General features: G+C 40.9%; 1 protein-coding gene across 1 annotated transcript; it reads left to right on the top strand.

Annotated features, from left to right (window-relative positions):
* Positions 1–315: 315 nt before the first annotated feature.
* LOC122976199 (radixin-like) lies at positions 316–22,606 on the top strand. Its single transcript, XM_044344526.1, has 15 exons — positions 316–530; positions 2,820–2,913; positions 11,155–11,238; positions 11,769–11,864; positions 12,771–12,893; positions 13,190–13,341; positions 13,575–13,658; positions 14,025–14,171; positions 15,377–15,473; positions 15,597–15,760; positions 16,409–16,539; positions 16,971–17,131; positions 17,245–17,337; positions 18,206–18,436; positions 19,609–22,606. The coding sequence occupies exons 2-15, from the start codon at positions 2,902–2,904 to the stop codon at positions 19,771–19,773; spliced, it is 1,740 nt and encodes a 579-aa protein (XP_044200461.1). The 5' UTR covers positions 316–530; positions 2,820–2,901; the 3' UTR covers positions 19,774–22,606.
* Positions 22,607–23,457: the final 851 nt, after the last annotated feature.

The following is a 23,457-nucleotide window of genomic DNA, read 5'->3' as shown; positions in this document are numbered from 1 at the left end:
TCCAATAAAAAAAATGAGTAAAACATTTTAAAGAGCCAACAATGAGAGTCAAGGTCAAAACTCCTCAACTTTGTCAAGAAAAACAGTCTCTGATTGGCCTTTTTGCAGATGGAGTCAGGAAATCAGATGCCAAAAAAGTATGTAGTAAAGTTAAAAAAATAGGGCAACAGCTGCACTTTTTTATATATCATTGGACTACAGTTTGTTGTTGTGGTTGTGATACTAAAATAATTGAATTCCAGGCCTGACTGTGTTTATTTATCCTCATGCTTCCCGCAGGCTTTTACATTTAAAGCGGAGACCGGAAGCTGTTGTGCTTTGTTCCGGCTGGCTCGACACTTGCACCCCAAATCGCCTTACGGTTGTTTGGACTTCAGCGGGGTTTGTCTATGTCTGTGGGAATTTGTTTCGGGCAAAAGGCACGAAGAAATAAGGACCAGAGGATTTCTCAGCGCGGATATTTTGTCACATCTGAAGACCCCAGGCTTTTGTTATCAACCTAAAAGACATACTTCGTCCCCCCCTCCCCGGTGAGTTGCCTCTCCCTAAAAGATCTTCAAGTTTGATGCAATAGCGGATGTCCTCGTGTTCAATTCAGATTTTACAACACGGTCGAAATGCCGACTTGTGGTCTGTAAATGAGCATTAATTAGCCCTGCTCGGTTTTAAGTCACAATTTCTCCTGATATTTCGTCTTTTTTGTGTCAAACGTGGTGAATTTATGATGGCAAACATTTGTGCTGCTGCAAAACTTCGCACGCATACATAACCGTTAACGTTACCTTTTTGACGTCATGAAGAATAACGGTTATTCTTGGATTGAAGAATCGTAACTTAGCTAATTTACAGCAGGCTAACATAACGGTGTTACCGAGCGAAACTCAGAAAAATTCCCCTTTTCTGACATATTAAACGTTGTGTTTTAATATTTTCGTCGTGTCGTGCCATTGTAGCGGTCGTCTTGACCAAAGTGTGATTGGCGGTTGTCTGCCATTTGATAAAAAATGTGGTTAAATTACAGTACAGTGGAAAACAACTCTCGGCGGCAAAGAGGCTAATTGCTTACAAGCTACAAGTGGGCATGTCTTCATCTGGAGCTCAAATGCCCCGTGGGCTTCCTTGCACATTTTCCTTGAACTTTACCAAACGTTTCCAAAACACCATCATTGACTTTTTGAGATAATACTCACTTGTACTCTGCGTGATGATTATCATTGTTCGTTCTTCAGTTTCCAAAATGGAGCAGGGCCCATTCATGGTTTAGTTTTGGATCCTGTACTTAAAAAATATTTAGTGTTGTTAAACCAAACAAGAACAGAGGCTTGCTTTGGCATTCAGTATAAAATACAGTAGCACATTAGAAACTAAATAAAATTAGTTTTTTTTTTCATATCCATGGATGAATTGAAGGGTATCATAAAGAATGTGATGATGGAGGCATGTCGTTGTTTTTCTTTAGAAATTTTTGTATATGATGTAGTATATGTTGCATTTTAATATGTTGTGTTTTTGTTTGGCTGCTACCTTGGCCAGGTCTCTCTTGTAAAAGATATTTTTGATCTCAATGGGACTTCTTGGCAAAATGAAATTAGTGTAGTTGCCAACTTTAGGATTGAATAAAACAAGCTCTGGATGCCACGTCAATATCACAGCAATAACATGAATTCAGAAATGCTATATATCCTATCAAAAATGCTTTGAGAATGTCTGGTAATGGTACCAACACATACAGGATTAATACTGGTTACTACTAAACCTTGTGACAGCAAGCATCCCCTCTGCAAAACTGTCCTCAAACAAGGTACAAGGACAGTACTAGCAACCTCTCAGTTCAAGCAGGTTTTGGTTTGTTATTGCATTTGTTATCTGTTAGTGCTTAAATACAATGAAATACATTGTTATCTATTGCATTTAAAGCTTTATTTAAAATATGTATCATCCATAGCAGAGCACAATACACTCAGTATATATTCAATAGAGCCCACATCTGATTGATGTGACAAGTTCACACAACAAAAACTCTTGGTTTCCCTTGTTCATTTCAGTATCATATTTCAGTCCAACACAGGTCATCATTACCAAACTGTCAGGCTTGTATTTCAACTAGACTGTACATAGTACTGTGTGACATGTATTTAGCAGACAACAGAGCGGGGGCTTCACCAATAAAAGCACTCCAAGGTAGAAAAAAGTTAATATCATTTTGTTAGTATAACTGATGGTAATTTTACAAATTACTGCCACACTAGGGCTGTCGATTATTTTCTTAATTAATCAATTAGTTGTTTGATCGATAAAATGATGAAAAATGTCAATTGCCGTTTCCCAAACCCCAAGGTGACATCCTCAAATGTCTTGTCTTGTTTCAACCAACAGCCCACAACCCAAAGATACTCAGTTTCTGTCATAGAGGACTAAAGAAACTAGGAAATGTTTACATTTGAGCTGGAATCTTTTCATAAAAAGTGCAACTAATTTAATAGTTGACAACTAATTGATTTATCGACTAATCATTGCAGCTCTAAATCACACAGTACCTTGAATGTCTTGCAGTTTTTTGCCCACAATAATTATGTTTTTAAAGTAGTTTCCCCAATATACCCCTGCAATAGTTGCCTTATGTCCACTTGAGCAAAGGGATAGTGCATGTTGGGATTGAATGCAGAACCACTTCTCTGTGCCTGTGGTTTTTTTGTGCCTCGTAGTCATTAACAGAATCAGGAATGGGGCTTTTTTTTTTTTTCTTTTCTTTTTTGGTAAACATCCTTTCAGGTCTTGGAGTACTCTATTTTAACTTTACTTGTCTCTTTGTCTTTCAGGTCCTGTGATACAGGTGTTGTTGCCGTCCTGTGACGGATTTTTCCTCTCAGCTGACGGGTGTGAGGAGGAGAGGAAGCAAAGATGCCGAAACCGGTAAGAGGCTGAAAGAAGCTTGATGAGAGTCGGCATACAAACGTCTACTGCTTTCATCATACTGAGTTGTCCAGAGATGCAGTGCTAAGAGGGAAAAAGTCAGGAAAAAAACACTTGAGTGTGGCACTTTTCATGTTAATTGATTCAGTGTTTGATAGAAAAAAAGTGGAGTTGTTGTTTCACAAGGTATTAAGCAGTAGGCCATGTTGCTCAGGATATATGATATGGATCAGAAACACGAAAAATTGCGTGTTTGTTCCTGCCTAGTCTGCTTGTATAAGCTGACTCTACAGTACTGCTCGCTAGTTGTCATAATAGTTAGCATACACTGCTGCCGAAAGCTACGTTTGAGTTTTCGGAGAAGTGGCAGATTCATCCCCATGGCTGCTCCCACTCCTCATAGGCCTCTTCCAAGTAAACAACAGCCAGAGTGTGAAGTGAACTGCCTGGCCCACAGGCCTTGCAACTGCAACACTGCTGCCATTGTTGCTTAAAGGGTGGAGAGAGAATGCCAGAGTCCTGGGATGTGAACAACGCCAAAACAAAACCAATTTGATGCGGTCTCTTCATGGCTGTCTGATTCCCACTGTTATCATGCTGCTTTTTCTTCATAAACTTGGGTAGAAGTCAAGCATAAATCTGATGATATTGCATTTTGCACAATAAGGTTTCACTTTGATTAGTGTTTCTCTCATGGAAAGATTTAAAGGTCAAATGGTTAAAGCTCGCATCAGAAACTTTCCTAGGAACTGTTAACAACAATCCTTAGGCCTCACCATAAATGAAGCACATCTCCTGTCCGGCTCTTTATGCGGGGGTGTTTGTGTGTGTGTCTGTGGGTGGGCGGGTTTGGGAAGCTACAGAAGAGGAACAGCCAGGCACTGATGTCATCCTCCACTTCCCCCTCTTGTCCCCTGACTCACCAGGGCACCATCCCAAAAACAGGACAGTGGAGGGCTGGATGCTCTGCTGAGAGCGACATCTCTGTCACAGACAATAACTGACAGAGAAAGTACAGATTGTCGCAGGGAGGCACTGACATAATAAACAGAGGAAGCAAGAGCAGGGCCCATCTGAAATGACCTTCTCTGTGAGTGATGCCAGAACCCAAAACTTTTGGGAAAGGCCTTTTATGTCTCAGTCAGCACTCATCTCTAACCATCTTACAAAAACAATAGCAAGGCTGAGTAACAAAAACTTTTGTGGGGCTAACAGGGACGGTACTGAATTGTGCAGGTGGCGCTTTTACACTAACAATCACAACTTCATAGTTTTCAAAATTTCTTTTAAACACATGGTTCTGGTTCTTTTTCATGGTAAGGCTTTTGCAGTCAGGTTACATGATGATAATCAAAAAACAAAAATAAAACCTATTCACTTGAGATGAATCAAAAATGCCAAACATATGATAGTTCCAGCTTCTTAAATGTGATGATTTGCTGTTTTTCCTTATGATATGTGACAGTTAATTGAATATCTTAACATTTTAGACTGATAAGTCAGACAAAACAAGCAAATTGAAACATCACCATGGATGGCCTCTGAGAAATTGACTCCTTCTCCATTTGCTCTTTTTAAAAAGTCACCCAGCAAGGTTCAAATATGGGTAAAGCTGTCTGTTTTTTTTTCTCTGAAGAGTAGCAACATAGCTGCAACATTTCTATTTTCCCACAGAAGCATGGCTCTCTGGATGCTATTAGTGGTTAATTGGTTAATATCTGCTCGATCGATGGAATTTTCCGAGAGTGATTAATTGACGGCATGAACATCATCAGTGTGGATAAAGCTAAAACAATAAAATGCTTAGTCTCAGGACATCATCATCGTCATGCAGTTTTGGTAATACAGAGTAATGTGCTGATGCTCATGTCTTTTAACATCATATCCCACACCCACTTGACCCAACCCCTTCTGTTTGGTGCACTCTGTTGGCTGAGGGGCAGGGGAATTATGAGGTGACAGCACCCCACAGGAAGAGGGCCCTCACCAGCTTCCTAGCTTGCGGCTGTTTTCCTGTTTGCTGGAGAGGGGCCCCGCTGTGTACATCGGGGGCCAAGTCTATGTCAACATCCTGTCTCTGTGGAAGTAGTGAGGCAGGGTGAAGGTGGAGGAATATCACCAGACGAAAGAGGGACTGTCAGGAAAGATGAGCATGAAGTTGGGGAATAATAGGAAAATGAGAGAGAATAGATTGATGTCTGAATTTGTTGTGGTGATCAGGGGATGCTGCTCAGTAGGAATTTTAAGAGGTAAAAAACATTGAAAGGTTACGGAAAGGGAAGGGTTGCGATATTCCTGGGCAGCATTTAAACTCTGTTTGCCAATTTTGTTTGACCCTTCACCTCATTTACAATACAAAGTATTGTAATCAAGTAGAGTAAGGCCCTCCTTCTTCCTCTTAAATATCCCTCTTTATTATCCCTCTAGTGTATCTTGTAAAATCGCTGGAAACTTTTCAGATCCTGTCTGCACCACTGTTGACTGGACCCGAGTTAGTGGATTTGTTTTCCTCTCGTGAAAGGGATGCTTCTCACGCACCATTCACCTTCCCTCCCCCCAAAGGATGAATGTTTGTGTTTTGTAGGTAGCAGTGATTCCTCCTCCGCTCTCACTATTCCTTCCATTCCTCCTTCCCTCAGAGGCCTGCCTCACCCTGCAGGGGGGGTTAATCAGGGGGACAGACAGCTGCTCGGAGCCCAGCAGGCTAGATTAGCAGCTCTACTGATTGAAGTGTGTGTGTGTGTGTGTCTCTTAAGGGCTCCCTCAGCAAAGCTCTTCTAAACAGCTTACTGTAACTAAACAGCTGCACATTTAACAAGGGGCCTGTCTGAGTGAGAACTCGTCTTTGCAATTGAAATGGAGAGGAGGATTTAGAAACATCCCAAAAGGGCACATGAAAAGAAAAAAACAGGAAATGTAAATGATACAGCTACTGGATTTGACACAACTTGGACACTTATTGAAATACTTGTTAGCCTGCCATCTTTGTAGGCTGCTCTTCTTCACTTGCTTGTCACGTCAGGGCTGTAGTTCATCTTGAGGTCTGTTTAGTGATACTGTACATGAATGAGGGGAAGCCTGCAAATTGTTGGGTTATCTATAAGATTGGAACCATCATCGCTTTCTAAGTCTCATTCATCTAGGAAATGGGGAAAGGAAGGTGGAATACAATGAACAAAATAAAAGAAATAAACTCAGAGTGCAATTAAACTAACTTGAGCACAGCATCGTTCACTATCCTCATTTCACTGTTGGCTGTGACTTGTCTTTTCCATACACATGTGCTGGCTTGGCTTGGCTTGGCTTGGCTTGACTCAGCAGCAGGGATTTGCATCTCCATTACAACAGTGCTATCTACTTGAAGGTGTGTCGGCTAATGACGTGCTTGTCTTGAGTTGTAGCGCTGTTTACTCAAGCCCCCAGGAAGTGAGTGTCACAACCCCCGTGAAATGACTTGTCTGACTATCAGAATTTGGTCCAGTTGGTCCGATAACATTTGGAAAGTCTAGAAGAGCTGCAGGATTGAACAATTTTATCCCCATTCAATTTAGTGGAGGGCTAAACCAGAAGTTAGCTGGCTCATCCCTGTAAGATGATGAAGCCCATTAGAGGTTACCGCAACCTGCTTGGAGGCAGGTCGGGCGTGGTTTGACCGGACGTCGGAGATGGCTCATCTTGGGCGTGACTTGGCATGTTTAAACTGGTAATGGAAATGCAAATCAATGCAGCACAGTATGACTCGGTGCAGCCAGAAGTGCCGACGGAAAAAGGCCAATGAAGTTGCAATGAGTGGCAGGTTTTTGCTTGTTAAAGTCTGGCGCCAAATGGGGTTTTGTGTGGACTATACTACTGGCTTCACCCTAACTTGTTAGTTTTGAAATAGAGTAAACTGGTCCTTTTTAAAAACTGTCATGTTGCCCAGTCAGAGTGTCTAGTGTCATCAGACAGACAGTGTCGTATAAGGACAGCCTCGCAAAAGTCTCTCCTTTGAGATTTCTCAGTTGTCGGAGTGTGTGATTAGCTGTGTCAGTGGCTCGGCATGTTGTTGTCCCTCTTCTCCTCCCCCTCCCTCTCTGCAGGGGAGAGAGGATTATCTGACCGTCTGCTCCACACAGGATTCCACCTCTCTACACTCTGGGTTGGCTATGTTTTGGCAGAGACACACACACACACACACACACACACACACACACACACAAAACACACAAAGGTTGGCTCTTCACAGCTGATTGCTGATGGCAGACGGGCCCCACACAAACACAGGCGAAGGGACATTCAAGGCCGGTCACTTGGAAACCTCAGCTCAGCATTCTCCATAACTACTCCCATCTCCAAAAGTCAATGAGGCAGCTGCTCTTAAAACTAACACAAAGTCTTAATTCATCCGTTAGTGAACCATGAACAGGTTATTTTGCTGATGTGGCTTTTGTCTGGCTACTTTTGTGCACTTGCAAGAGTAGATTGAGATGTTGTCTGAGTAGTTAAGTTTTGTTGTAGCTGGTGTTTGTGTAATGGAATTTGTTGGTTTTCACAAAAAGCACCAAGATTAAGGTGGAGGTCTGTCTGCTAAAGCTATGGGTCACTGAGGACAAAGATTTGTGGATTACTTATGATGCCATCTTCTATTCCAAATCTGAGAAGAGCACAAGTTTATTGCTGTAATCACAATGTTACATGAGATGCAACACATGTTGCATGAGACAACTGTATCCCAGACACTTATATTTGCAAGAAGTGTAGCAGATCTCCATCTTGTACATAACACTACAATACACAAAGCCTTTGCTTGCCCCTTAGCAGCTGTGACTCTCATTAGAGGTTTATTTTACAGAGGAGCACAAGACCACAGTCTCGGTCTACTCCCTGCCATGTTTTTTTTTTCAATGATAAAGTTAGTCATGTCATTTTGTGTGTGCAGGCTATAAGTACATAGTGCAAAAGAGAAGGGCGAAGGTGTCAACGCTTAACACCTCTGTTAACCCAATTTTCTGGGTATTTTTGTTCATTACTTGTTCACATTTGTTTATTTTTGTCAACGGATTATAATTGGATTAATATTAATCCATAACCTGTTGTTTTTGTGTATTTTTAAATATCATTTAAATCAAAACTAACCAGAGTAAAGAGGTGGTTTTCATAGTTAGCATTAGCTCATGTTCTGCCATGTAACCATATCCTTGTCATCCTCATTGAAACGATGTAGACAGGGGTGTGTTGCAATAAGCAGATAATGTTATTGGATGCCGGTGTCATCAGTGTAGAGTGCCTAGAACGATATACTCACTCCATCAAAGCACATCAGAACCACTCCTAGAAATCACACTAAAAATCCTATAACCACTGAGTGGGACTTGAGTTATTAATGAAGCTTCATACACACACTCTCAGCAATAAGTTTAGATCTGAGTGATCACTAAGAAGGATTAAATAATGTATTTTCTGTGGTGTTACAGTGTGCAATACAGTACAGTACAATACAGTGTTAGGAGGAGAAAACATAATGAAACTCAGAAAACAATGTCTGTGATGATTCTCGGTTATCCAAGGAGGGTTGAATCAAGGCAAACTGGACTTGACTGTAGACACTTGAAGATGTTTCGCCTCACATCAGGTGACTCCAATGACTCTTAACGACTGTCGTTACACCAGCCAGGAGCACTAACGAACCAGGTGGTATCAATTCATGTTAACGACCCCACATACCTGGGACTCCCCACCAGTCAGTTAATGTCTTCAAATATCTACAACCAAGTCCAGTCGCCCTCGATTCAACCCTCTTTGCACAGAAAATAATGTCATGTTAATGGAAAAAATTGTTATCTACAGGTATGGACAAACATGTGCATAATATAGAAATGGCCTATAGTTGCATATGGCCTATATGCAACTACGTATTGCATTTTTGAAATCCTGGTTATATTTCAGACAAGCTTCAATTGTAACATCTTTTTTTTTTTTTTTACCTGTTTTTAAAAAACTTTGCTGATATTTTAACTTTGCTTTCATATGCTGGAATTTTTTATGACAGAATTCCTACCTCCTTCCTCCTAAGTCTTGATTTTGACATGGATGGCCAGAGAGATTCAATGTAATGTTTCAATGCAGCAACTGACAATCATAGTCATTTAATCACTTAAGCAGGTTAAATTGGGAACATGTGGGATACAGTTTAGTCCATTTTGGATATAATAAATTGAATAATAATGTTATATAAATGGACGGTCGCACATTACAGTTACAGTGATGGTATGGCCGTGCAGTAGTGTTCATGTGAGATGTCTATAGTGTGGAGAAAGTGCTTCAGCTTTTCATGGGTAATTAATGAGAGGGAGACAGAGGTAGATACATTGTGGTCTGTGCTCCATGTAGTGCAGGGAGTCCAGTTATGTGCTGTATAGACACAAGTTTCATGGATTATTCATTGCAGGGATATTGAGAGAAATAGAGATGGATGAATTCAGGAGAGACGGTGAAGAAATATTGGGAAGGGTGGGAAATAAATGCAAAGTAAGCACTCTTGAGGGTATAATTGCTGAAAGGAAAAGGATGGTTCATCGCCTCAGTTTCTTCTGTCTTTTCCCTTTTTTTTTTTTTTTTGTATGGTTGATTCGTAACCTCGCTGTAACTTAATCTCAAAAGTAGTACAGCCCAGATCATCTCTCTTGCTTCCTGTTGCGCTCTATCTCCCCCGCTCTTTTTTTTCTCTCTCTCTCTCTCTCTCTCATGCACTCTTGCTAAACTTTTTGCTTTTGCACTCTGCCTCTCTCGCTTCTCGCTTTCCTCTGTATTATGCATCTCCCGCCGTCTCTTTTCTTGTGCTGTTTAACCACCTCTGAGGCAGCACACAAACTCATTGTGGGTGGGAGGATGTGGGATGCCTCAGAGGTCAGCCCTGCTCTCTTCTGTGCCATCAGCTGCTGCTAGTTTCTACAGTCAGTGCTGCTTAACAGGGCACGGCCAATGACTTTAGTTTTATCCTCTCCTCCATCCCACCAGGGGACTTTGAGTAGTAGACCACCACGAAAAGTGGGGCTTACTCGTCCTGGCAGAGTGCTGAGAGAGTAGGATGGAAAGAGAGAGAGCAGTCTGCACAGTTCCTTCACTAAAGTTGGGTTAGGATTGAGGGACGTAGACACATTCCTCGCATACTGAGCAGACATTCTTCCACTCTCCTCTGTAGGAATTCTGTAATTTCCTGAAAGATTGACTGAGGAAGAGTTAGACAGCAGCACTTAGAAAATGTCTATAGATCAAAACTGTTGAACTATTTTGTGTTGGTACATGCATGCCACATCCTGCAATGTAGATTATAGTTCCTTGACCGATAACAAGGTGAATAACCTCAGCATTAAGCACTCACTGTTCTCACTTCATATGAGAGATGTGTAATATTCACCATATAGCTCCAAACCAACCTGTCGTGTGGTCAGAGATAGAAATAGAGCCTGGGGTTCAAACTAAATTTTAGCCCCAGGCTTGGGTACGGTTTAGGTTTTACAAGTGTAACTTTCTCTCTCTGACTTTGCCAACAGTTTGTGTCTATGCTTGTCATGTGTTGCAAGTCCTAAGCCTAAGGGTTGAAGCACTGACTGTAAACTGCAGCGTCCCCGGTTTGCATCTGGTCGAATACCATTGATGCATATCATTCTTCATCTCCCTCATCTCATGTCATCTGTCTGTCAGCTGTCTAAAATACTGAAACTTCCAGATATTTTTGTAGACTATGTACATTTATTCATGCAACTTTACATACTGAAAACTTAGCAATTACTAACATTTTTGACCGAATTTATACAGGAAGTTGTAGCTTATTCACAGTAAAAAAAAAAACTGCAGAGTGAAGGGAGTTGGCTACCGGTGTGTTGTGTAAGTTTTGTTGATGAAGATAAGTGGATGTTTGGTCAAGATTAGACAAAAAGTGGTGATAATAATAATGAGCTCAATGCCGTTGTTATATTATCATATCATGGCTGTAATTCTCTGGCATACTTGGCCATTTCACTCACTGGGTTTAACAAGCTGTTGTAAAGCTTATTAAGAAGTTAAAACTTTGTTCACAGTTACTTATAATACAACAATAACAATTACTTAGAAATTCAAGAAAGCTTGTTTTTTCCATAATAGAAAAAGAGTTTTGTAATCAGAAGGGACGGGTTAAGTTGTATTTCATGTTTCAATGAAAAATATCTGCTTGTCTGATCTAGCAAACAAGGTAAATTTCTTGTTGTTTTTGTTTTTTAGATCAACGTCCGTGTGACGACCATGGATGCAGAGTTGGAGTTTGCCATCCAGCCGAACACCACAGGAAAACAGCTCTTTGATCAGGTCAGCATAAAGTAACTACTCATAGTATCAGATAATTTGGGCTCAAGAACAGCTAAAGCATCCTCATCCTCATTTTTGGTTGTGCATCAAAGGTTTACTATCTTTACAAATAATGTATACATGGCAAACCATTTTAGGTTTTTCATACTATACATCAGTAATGGTTTGAAGCACTGAACTGTTAGTTTTTAAAGTAATCAGCTGTGTATCCCAACTTGAGGAACACATTTTACATTATTATGCAGTAATTTGTAGAAGCTGCCAATAGTTGTGGTGATCATCTCATTTATTGTGATTATGGTCTGTTAAAGTTATGTAAGTAGGCGTCTTGGTGGTTGAATGGTTTACGATGTTTCCTCTGTAATTCAGGCCAGAAACCTTCCTCACATGTCATCACACTATATCCTGCCACCTGTTTTCTTCCTGTCTATACTGTCAGCAGTCAAATAAAGGCAAAATACCATAAAATGACATTAAATTATGCTTGCATCACCTCTAAGGTCTGAGGATTCATTTTGTTTTGTTCTCAGGTGGTGAAGACAGTGGGACTGCGGGAGGTTTGGTTCTTCGGCTTACAGTATGTGGACAGTAAGGGCTACAGCACCTGGCTCAAACTCAATAAGAAGGTCAGTCTCCCTCTGCTTAAATGCTCACTCTTTTACTGTCTTCTTGCTTTTTCCATCTCTCTGTCTCCCTCTCTTTTTAATGCTTTGTCAGTGTTCCTCTTTAGCTTCCATTCACACTTTATCTGTTGGTTTTTCACCCAATGTCAGTGATTTGCCTAGAAGCTCTGCTGTGGTCTCGAGCCTCAGATGTGTTCTTTTAACAGGCTTCCTCTCTCACTGAGGCCAACACACCCTCCAGCCTTAACACCCCCGCTATTACTGTGTGTGTGTGTGTGTGTGTGTGTGTATATATGCGTGACAGAAAATTCCCCTCATGCTCCGTGTGTGTGTGTGTGTGTGTGTGTGTGTGTGTGTGTATGGAGAGTGAGAGAAAGGGAGATGGTGAGAGAGGCAGGGGCTAGAGCAAAAATGTAACAGAAAATTCCCCCAGCATTGGAGTGCAGTGAAACCCAGACACAGATGTGTCAGTGTTGAGGCCCTCCAGCCACTTTGGACTAGTGCAGCACTGTCTGCGTCCTCTGTGACAGGGTTTTTTCTAAGTAGTGAGGCTCCAATGGAAACTATTTTGTATGTGTGTGAGCGTTGACTCTGCACAAATGTACATCCCGGCTCACGAGCATATGTTCCCAGATATCAAAGCGTCTGCTCTGACTGACAATTACCAGATTACAGTGTGTCCAGTGTTATGTGATGAATATGCTTGTTTGTTCCAGTCTCTTAATATGCTTTGATATGGATAAAAAGGAATTAATGAAAAGGATGATTCAGAAACGGTGCAAATCACAAGCTTTGTTGTGACCCTTCTTTCCTTCCGGGCAATTCACTGAGCTGTAGCTGTGACACTATGTTTTAATTTGCTGATTCATAGATGGAAGGATGGCTGATGATGATGATTTTATTCTCCAGGTGACCCAGCAGGATGTGAAGAAAGAAAACCCTCTGCAGTTCAAGTTCAGAGCCAAGTTCTTCCCAGAGGATGTCTCAGAGGAGCTAATCCAAGAGATCACCCAGAGACTCTTCTTCCTGCAGGTAACCAGCCGCTCACTGCACTGGCACACACTGACAACATCTCACTTCTGGCAAGATAAATGTTGTCAGGATGACATTTTTATCGCTTGTTAGCTGAAACTGTCCTTGTTAAGTCAATATTTTTCTGAAGAACCAAAGTAAGCATGCCTATATCAATACCATCATTCAGCTCTCACTTGGCATGATTAGGCTACACCTCAAAATATTTGAGTGAATCATTAAGTATTTGAAAAAAAAAGCGTTGAATAAATGAAATAAGTTGCATTTGTTGCCTCCTTCTCTCCTTGTTCTGCCAGGTGAAGGAGGCCATCCTAAACGATGAGAACTACTGTCCCCCAGAGACAGCTGTGTTACTGGCATCATATGCTGTCCAGGCCAAGTATGGAGACTACAGCAAAGATGTCCACAAGCCTGGGTACCTTACCCATGACAGACTGCTGCCTCAGAGGTACGCACACACACAAAACATGTCACAAGCTGTATGGTTCTGGCAGTGAAGAACATGTGCTACCTACTGTGGGAGGTGTCCCTTTAGTTTTCACATGCACTCAAGGTCTGACGAAAACTGGAATGTGTCTCATTCCCTGTTGGAATTTTCTATGATTTCCTTCAGAGGAAACAATTCTGTGCCGTTTGACATTCCTTCAAGTTAAGTCATTGTGTTTGTGTTTGTGTGCACAGAGTTCTGGAGCAGCACAAGCTGACCAAGGAGCAGTGGGAGGACAGGATACAGACTTGGCATGAAGAACACAGAGGAATGCTCAGGTATGTGTCAAACCTTTCTCATTACATTATCTACCTGAAACTCCTTTTGAGTGAGACAAACAAGATTTGAATGTGTAAGTGTACGTGTTTGGACTTGTCATTGGGACATAGAAGTATGCCTTTGTCTGTGCAGTTTTTTATTGTAGAGGGCTGAACAATACCAAACATTTCCATAGTTGGAAGGAGAGTGTTGACATACCTTTATTGGAATATGTGATTTGATTGTATGATACAGTGGCCATTTATTTTATAAAATAAAAACACTTCACATACACAAACATTTACACAGATTGGATCCTCTGTCTTATTTATATAATGGTGGATATTATATAACACTTTTTGATAAAAATCTTTCCTCCTCCCTAGAGAGGATTCTATGATGGAGTATCTTAAAATCGCCCAGGACTTGGAGATGTACGGAGTCAACTACTTTGAGATCAAGAACAAGAAGGGAACACAGCTGTGGCTGGGCGTGGATGCCCTTGGCCTCAACATCTACGAACATGAAGACAAGTAAGGCATACACCCACACACATTCATACACAAGTGAAAATTCACCTAATCTAATACAACATTGCATTTCTTAGCCTGACAGTGAAGAATGTTGGGAGATGCTGTTAAGGCTGAGAAGTGTTCCCACTTCAGCTTTTAAAATATTTTGTTTTTAGGACAAACATATCTTAAGACACTTGCTTGCAAGGGGCTCAGAGCTGTGTTTTACAGTTGATTACCTAACAGGGGCATACCTGAGGAGAAGTGGAGGCTTAGGACACAGCGTGTCACAACCAGAAGGGCTGGTAGATGTTTGTCAACGCATGTCATCACAACAGTGTCTGTTATACCTTACACTTCACCACAAGATCAGAGCCAAAGCTTTCTTATTAATCTGTATAGAAAATGAAAAACATGACAATTTGGTAAAGATTTGAAATGTAATTTGAAATCATAATCCTACGATATTATTGCTTTCATAAGAATATCATAATGTTACTATTCTGTCACTTTGTGAGAAACTCAAAGCCAAGATGAGATGCTATATGTTTAGACAAAGCAAAGATATTTTTAGAAGTGAAAACTGGAGAAAAGGGGAGATGAGGGGGTGGGAAAGGAAGACTGTATCTGTCCATTGTAGGAGAGTCTTTCCTGTCCTCCCTGGTCAGAGATTTTCCTCTTTTGGACGGAAGGATAGATGTAATCACAACTCCTGTAGCATTTCCTCTGTTCTCTCAGCTTTGTCCTTCCTGTCTGTTATCTTAGGTCATCACAGCTGCTATCCTTCCTCTCTTGTCCAGGTGACAAGGGAATGAAGCAAGGGATAGTTTCTTTCTCTCTCCCCCTAGCCAGCAACCCCCTCGTTATCACTTAATCCCTTTTCCTTTCTTTCCTTGTTCCTCCTTGATCAGAGAATATCCACCATCCTTTTAATTCTTGGCTTGGATATTGAGTTTCATCCAGCCCGTTCTCTTTACTGCACCTAGCTACTCTTAGAGGCTTTACTGAAAATCTACAACAGGAAATTGAAAAAGACTATTCAATCTCATCATTTCCTGTAAAGTGGTCTGTGTCTATACCAGGCACCATCTGCTGGCTGAATTTTATGCAGCATTCTGCCACCAGCTGTCTGGCATCCTATACTATGTGTACTCACATGAGGTGGATGCAAATTCGAGAGTTAGAAATGTACAACCTTAACCACAATTTGATTTTCCTTTTTTCAGGTTGACACCAAAGATTGGCTTCCCCTGGAGTGAGATTCGAAACATCTCTTTCAATGACAAGAAGTTTGTCATCAAACCTATTGACAAGAAAGCACCCGTGAGTGTCAATTTCATCAAAAATATAGAAAAGTCAACAAATATTTTACCGTCAGCGTTCATGCAGACAGTGAACGTGCCCTGTTTCAACATTTTTCTCTTCCTCTTTTTTTAACACATACAGGACTTTGTGTTTTATGCCCCGCGACTGCGCATCAACAAGCGAATCTTGGCATTGTGTATGGGTAACCATGAGTTGTACATGAGGAGGAGAAAGCCCGATACCATCGAGGTGCAGCAGATGAAGGCTCAGGCCCGGGAGGAGAAGCACCACAAACAGATGGAGAGGTACCACAGAAGAACACTCGCATTCACGTATACATTTTGAAACTAAAGTGATGGAAAAGCCTTCTGAACTTTAAATAATTTATATATATTGTAGATCTGAGAAGTTTTGGGAATATAAAATGGCATGTCCATTTTATATGGCATGTCATATAAAATGTATAGATTTTAAGTATAGGACTTAATTGTTTTTAAGCAATGTTTTTTTTCTGTTCAAAATATAATTTTTTACAAGTGCACAAAGCTAAAATGAGGCCTGTCAATTCCAATTTATCAAATTTAAAATCTGACAATAATTTCAAACATCAAAAGATAATCAATGCTCACCACTGGCAAATGGTGTTAAGGCAATTGCCTCCCACTTCACTGGCTTTTGAGAATACATAAATATATGTACAAACACTTCCACTTGAGTATTGAAGTGAAATTGTTGTCACAAAGTAAGTTCTGGTAAATAAAAGTAACTTCTAGAGCTTTTCCACTGGAGGGCAGACTTTCCTCTTTACACACAGGGAGGCAGAAGGAGTGTCTGAGTATTTTATTCAGTTAAAAATGCTTCAGCTAAGCTTTGCTCAGGTCAGGATAAGGACACATGATTTGTTTTTTGTAACACTCATGTAATATGAAATATGTTATCTCAAAATTTCTCAGGGCCCAGCTGGAGAATGAGAAGAAGAAGCGAGAGCATGCGGAGAAAGAGAAGGAGAGGATAGAGCGTGAGAAAGAAGAGCTCATGGAGCGGCTGAAACAGATTGAAGAACAGACGATGAAAGCCCAGAAAGGTGCCCATTTTTCTTTTTATCCATCCATCTGTTCATTTATCTCTGCTGCTGCCTCCCTCTTTCCTCCTTCTGTCTGTCAAATTAGAGAATCCCTCTAGCACTGTGAGTCAAGGCTAGTCATATTTATCACACTTGTATAACTAGAAAGACTGACGCCACCACGCTTCCTCCGTTTGTTTTTATCTATTAAACAACATTTTTTCCTATTACCATGTCACATGGCATTTGGCAGTGTGGTGGTGTTGTTAAGCCATAATAAACAAATCATACTTTGTGTATTTGTGACTGATTTTATGTGTCTTGGTGAACAGTGTCTGACTGGAGTGCCAGTGTGAATCATTCTGTTTTCAATTTGAATGTACATGAAATGCCAGTATAAAGATGAAAGTAGAAACCATGTGTAACGTGCATGTGTGTCTGCCTACTCACAGAGCTTGAGGAACAGACTCGCCGGGCCATGGAGCTAGAGCAGGAGAGACTGAGAGCGAGGGAGGAGGCTGATAGGCTGGAGAGAGAAAGGAAAGCAGCTGAGGAGGCCAAGGCTGAGCTGGCAAAACAGGCTGAAGACCAACAGAAGAACCAGGAACAGCTGGTGTGTGTCTTTGTTCGTCTGGTGGTTTGAGCAATTCCAGACCAGCATAATGTGTATATAAGTGTATTTTGTTGTGATGCACATGTGACAGCAGGATTTCTATTTTATTTCAGGCTTCTGAACTGGCTGAATTCACAGCAAAGATTGTTCTCCTGGAAGACGCCAAGAAAAAGAAAGATGATGAGGCCATAGAATGGCAGCAGAAGGTACAACACCCCTCTCCCCCAATCTATACATAGATACACTGGCTTTATTGTGTGATCTTTGATCAAAAATGAGATTAACATAAAAACACTTGGAAATTTTCCCAACCAGTGCACGCTATGGTTGAGTTTTCTTTAAAGCTTAAATAGTACAGATATTTGTCATCTGTGTGTCATTCCTTTTTTAAAACACAATTAGTTGGTTCAAAACAAATGCAGTCACTTTTTTATGAATGTTTTTTTTGGAGGTATTTTAAGCCTTTATTGTAGATAGGAGAGAGATGACAGGAAGCGCCCATCCGGACTCAAACCAGGGTTGTTATGGTTGTCATCTTAACCTCTGAGCTTCAGTGGTGCCCCAGGAATTACTTTAATAGGAAATCATTAATTATTTCACATCTTTAAGTGTTTATAACATAAACTCTATGAGTGCCTTCACCTACCATGATAGGGACTTAAAACAATACTTCACTACACTATGTGGGCTGAATCAAACTATAACAGAATTTATGTTGAAATTGTTTAAATTAGAAACATTTTGGTACAAAATGGCTGACATATTTATAATCTAAAAATGAACTCTCCGTCTTATGTAAATCTTTTATATTTCAATGTGTAATTTTGCATTTTTAATAGATACAGAAAAGGTGTCTTTGATCATTGCCCAGTCCACGCCTTCACACCATATTATGAATCTACCTTGTAGCGTGGAATATCTTGCAGGCAGTCACTGTGTAATTAACAGCAGATTTGTTTACATTCAGTGAGGTCTACACTGATGGCCTACTAGTTTCTTTTACTCACTTGTCTGGTGTGAGTCCAGCGTGCACCTCTTGTCTTATTCTCTCCCTCTCCCCACCTCCACCTGCAGGCTCTGTCAGCCCAGGAGGACCTGGAGAAGACCAAGGAGGAGCTGAAGACTGCAATGACAGTGGTGCCAGCTCCTCCGGGCGGCAACGCCGAGCACGACGAGCAGGATGAGAACCACGCCGAGGCCAGTGCCGAGCTCTCCAACGAGGGAGTCAGCCAGCTAGACCTCCGCAGCGAGGAGGAACGCGTCACCGAAGCCCAGAAGAACGAGCGGGTCAAGAAACAACTGCAGGTGAGAGCGGGGTGGGAAAACGCCAGCGTGAGGCCCAAATTTAGCCTGCCAGCCAAAGTTTTACGTTTAAGGGCTTTAACAAAAGTTTTGACGCATAACAATATTAAGTTCTTTGACAAAATGATAACTACATGATCAAGAACTTTCACTCTCAACTTAAAGTTCATTTAAAGTCTAATAAACATAAAATGAATTCATCATCAAATAAATGATACCCACATGTGGAGAGCGACCTGGCGCTGAAATGACGTCTAAAAGTTTTATTTTGTTAGTTTTACTTAACCGAAAGAGATTTTCGTCTCACAAACACAAATAACAACTAGATGATATTATCTTCTAACAGCAGTTTTGTTGCAAGGAAGAAACACCGGTCAGGCGGTGGCATATAAGGGTAAGATAAGGTATACGTCTCTGTCCATTCTTCTTTATACTCCTACTTTTAACAGGAGTAGACGTGCTGGCTTAGACTGTAGCCTAGCTTCAAAGCAGCACTACTGGTAATTAATTGATCAAACTGAAAAATATCCAATCCCCTCATATATAACATAACTTTAAATACATTAAAGGGGCTGTAGGTCTAAGCTGGGCTGCTGCATATGCCAGGACTTATACTGAAGCTATGGCAAGAAGAAATCAAACATCAACCAACCTGTTTTATAAATCTTGAATTTACAAAAATATATTCAAACGAAAAGAATTCACATACAAGCCTGTGTCTCTACTGCGCTTGTAAGCTTGCGTTGGCCAGTGGACTGCTTAAAAAATGGCCCTCGGCCAAATCTATGTAACAGCCGACCCCTGCTTCAGGGTTCAAAATAAGTTAAACCTTTTCACTTCATCAAGGATTTGTTTGCTCGGCGAACACTAAACACGTTTTGACACACAGATAGCCAGAGGCTGCGGATAAGTGGCTTTGTTGTACGTGCAAGCTTTCGTGTCAATCAGATGTTTACTTTTAAAATGATTGAGGCATATTTTCCCCTCTTTTCTCCTCCGCACCTGTGTCCTGTTTCTTTTCTTCACTCTTCTCATCCGCAACCTCCATGACCCGTGATCACCCTGCTTTTTTCCCCTTTCTTTTTCTATTCTTCTCTTTGCTCCTTTTCTCCGTCCCCTTTTTCTTGTCCTCCTCCTCATCAAACTCTCATCCTTCCTTCTCTTTGGTCTCCCAGACATTAAGTTCAGAGTTGGCCCAGGCCAGAGACGAAACCAAGAAGACACAGAACGATGTCCTACACGCCGAGAACGTGAAAGCAGGCCGAGACAAATACAAAACGCTGCGTCAGATCCGACAGGGCAACACAAAGCAGCGCATCGACGAGTTTGAGTCCATGTGAGAACAGGACCTTCGTCGAGGTCTTGTTCCCGAACTGTCCCCTCAGCGGCTGCTCGCTTTTCATGGACAACAGATGCTGCCGTCCTCGTAATCCCATCGAGTCCTCCTCAACACCCCCGCAAGTCCCAACCCAGGCAATCTTGAGAAATCATCTTGTCAAACTTTGCCAAAGTCCGGTTTCACATCTCCACTCGGAAACTTTCGGATATTTCCCTGATATGGAGCTGCCTACACGCCACTCTCACCAAGCAAGTTATCATCGTACTGCAGAGATCATTTGTAATCCGTAAATGCAGGGGGAAAGAAAAACTGTAAAACCAAAATGGAAGCAATTGGATTGTTTTATTTTGAGCAAACATGGCCATAGAAAGCTACTTTTGTTGTTGTTGTTGTTGTTTTTTTTTTTTCTTTGTTTGTTTGTGCTTGACCACTTGTATGCAAAGCTTCAGTATGATTCCATGTCTTCAGTTTAAGATTACCTGTTCTCTCCTTGTTTTTAAGTTCTCCTCTGCTTTTGTTTGACTCGTTTTATTGATAACGCCCTTCTTTTTAGTTGTCTGTTATACACATTGAGGCTGGGTCTAGTCCCAGGCTATGAATAAGGACTGTAGTTTGGGGATGAATTAGGTCGCTATTTTCCTTCAGCGTCCAAGCGCCACTACGTTACATCATGTCAAAACATATCACACACTAGATATGCTAATACTCTTAGCATCTGTGAGTCATTAGAGAGATGACCCGATGTCATTTCACTCCATTTAATCAATTCAATCAATAGGTTTATATAAAAAAAAAAATTACACCGCAGTATTTTAATAGTTATATTTCAGGCTGAATATCAAGAATAGCTATATTTTCAGATTTTGAAGAAAGTGAATTGACCCCTGTAGGGAAAAGAGCCACCCAACTTGTCACACGGCAGGTTTTGATGATCGAATGTAGCAAAGGTAACAAAGGGAAAGTGTATTTTACATGCAGAGGTAATAGAATAGCATGTAATGAGCTTTTGCCACTGAGCTATCGCCCTCAAGCTTGAAAGTGTTATGAAGATAAGCTAATTGGTAGTTGTGTAGCTGTGTGTCTTGTATTCCAGTTGCATCCGTGTTTCACACCCAGTCACTATAGATGGTTTTCTCTGCCTACCAGCTCACAGAGGAATCCAGGGTATTAAATAGACAGACAGAGGAACAGTAATGTGTCAAAGCTGTTTCTCTGTCTGTCTGTCAAACTATGTGTGTGTGTGAGTGTGCGAGAGAGAGTGTGATGTGTACAGATGTGGATGTGGAAGCTGATGTCTGGCACCTCTCTGGCTGGGGAGCTTATGAAAACATCAGTCCCAAACCGGGACAAATCTCTACCTCAGTAATGTTAGAAGTGGTGACTGACAGTCAAACACTCAGGGTGCTCCCCCTCCTCCCTCCCTTACAAAAAAATAAATAATAATAATAAGGTCATGCTTTTACTGGGTTGCTGTTACATCCTTGGGCGGTGCTCCTGCGCAGGCTATGTCTTGTCAGAGCTTAGTTGCTTTGTAGCTGTATGTTGGGAAGGATTGCAAGAGAAAACGTACCTCCGAAGTGAGATCTAGGTCGAAAGGTGTTAAATTCTTCCATTTGAAGCTAGTGGTTTTCCCTGCTCCTGGCCTTGCTCAGATATTTAGAATCATTCAACAAAAATCCCAAACAATGAGGAAGATGAATTTAAACTATGCTGCAAACATGAGAATGGAGATGTATACAGACCATTTTCAGAAGAAGCTGGGTCACCCTGGTTCTCGGACGGGGTCCTGTGAAACGTTTGGGTTCCTAGGAGCCATGAGTTGTTGGTGGTGACAGACCTCTTTTAAAAGAGGGCTTTCCTGTAAATTAATTACAAAAGCCTTCAAAGTCTGCTTAGAACTTGTCTCCTCTGTTACAATTTCACTTTAAGGAGACAGTTTGCAGACCTGCAATCGGTTCTTGGGACTGAGAAACTTGTGAATTGGTAAAGAGATGAGTTATTTGTAATGTGAAGGGACCCTGCTACAGTGATTTGTGCAAATCTCTCCACAATCAAATGGAGAATAGGCCAATTTCTTCCCCTAAAATCTTTAAAAAAAAAAAATCTCATTTAACATACTTTATGTTCAGACAACAAATCAACTCCACCTTTTGTGGGGTGGAAAACGTGTTCTAGGGTGCATTTTTGAAATGAGTGAACATGATGTTTTCCTTTTTTTTTTTTTTTTTTTTTATTAACAATATGATGAAAAATGTTTATTGTATTATTTGTTATGCTTTACTTGACAGCTGGTATAGGTTATTTTTTTTAATAGTCAGAATTTTAAAGTCAAAGCACTTGTTTGAAATAAGACACTGAAAGCCTGCCTTTTGTGTTTAACTTCAGTGTCCATTGCTAGTGTTGTGTTTGCCATAGCAGGTGAAAAAAAAAAAAAAAGATCCTGTGCTTCCAGCTCATATTTTTGTATTGTGTTCAAAGACCCTAAACCAGCAGCACGCATTGCTATACTGGACCGCTTCATTGGAGGGGAAAACTCTTCTTGACATGTCCACACCCCCAAACATCCCCACGTTCAAGCTGCAAGGCTTCAGTTAGACTCGGTTTTTCTTCACAGCAGAATGTTGTCGGCCTGCCTGTCCCCTCCAATGAAGCCAGCTTCTGTGATGATGCCTGCTCTGGCACCAGCTGTCACGTTTTGCCGTTTTTGTTTTTTTTGTTTTTTTTTGATGTTGTTGTTTTTTCCTAATGTTCATGTTAGTATTCTTTAAGATAGAAGGCACGGATGGATTGCAGTCCATTTCATTGGTTCACAAATAAAAGTTTTAAATTTTGAACATGTCTTTTGACACCTTTTGTACTCTTTCATATCACTTATACAGTATGTTTATGAATTATTCAGGCCCTTTTGCTATTTAATTGTGTTAAAAGGCTTAATCTTAACACCAAGGTCCACTTAATAGCGTTTATCCAAATTTTCACCATATCACACAGCCTTCAACGTATTAGAACAGGTGTCATCACGTGATCTAAGTGTGGAACTTCAGTCATGTGATAACAAGTGGTCGTCTAAGGGGAAGAGATAAACCTTCTAAATGTACTTATTTTTTCTGATAGTCTATATAAAATACCCCAAATCAAAGTGGAAAAATATTTTAAAATATTAATAATTAATTCCCTCTGAGATATAGGTGTGGTCTTCTGCTGCTGTAGCCCATCTGCTTCAAGGTTCGCCATGTGCATCCAGATACGCTCTTCTGCATACCTCAGCTGTAAGAAGTGGTCATTTAAGAAACTGTTTCTATCAGCTTGAACCAGTCTGGCCATTCTCCTCTGATCTCTGCCATCAAGAGAGAACTGCTGCTCACTGGATATTTTTCCCTTTTTTGGACCGTTCTCTGTAAACGCTACAGATGGTTTTGCGTAACAATACCAGTAGGTCAGCAGTTTCTGAAATACTCAAACCAGCCCTTCTAACAACCATGCCACAGTCAAAGTCACTTAAATCGCCTTTCTTCCCCATTCTGATGCTTGGTTTGAACTTCAGTAGATTTTCTTGACCACGTCTACATGCCTAAATGCATTCAGTGGCTGCCATGTGTTTGGCTGATTAGTATTTTGTATTAAAGAGCAGTTGAACAGGTTTACCTAATAAAGTGGCCAATGAGTATATAAACATTTAATACAA

Source organism: Thunnus albacares, chromosome 24 (assembly GCF_914725855.1).
Source record: "Thunnus albacares chromosome 24, fThuAlb1.1, whole genome shotgun sequence".
Lineage (NCBI taxonomy): Eukaryota > Metazoa > Chordata > Actinopteri > Scombriformes > Scombridae > Thunnus > Thunnus albacares.
Note: the sequence above shows the minus strand (reverse complement) of the source record. Positions and strands in the feature narration are given on the sequence as shown.

What these genes read in the sequence shown, in the direction of transcription:
- LOC122976199 (XM_044344526.1), top strand. An exon ending in AGAGACTCTTCTTCCTGCAG is followed by an intron (nt 12,894 to 13,189) that starts GTAACCAGCCGC and finishes TTGTTCTGCCAG; the next exon opens with GTGAAGGAGGCCATCCTAAA. An exon ending in AGAAGAACCAGGAACAGCTG is followed by an intron (nt 17,132 to 17,244) that starts GTGTGTGTCTTT and finishes ATTTTATTTCAG; the next exon opens with GCTTCTGAACTGGCTGAATT.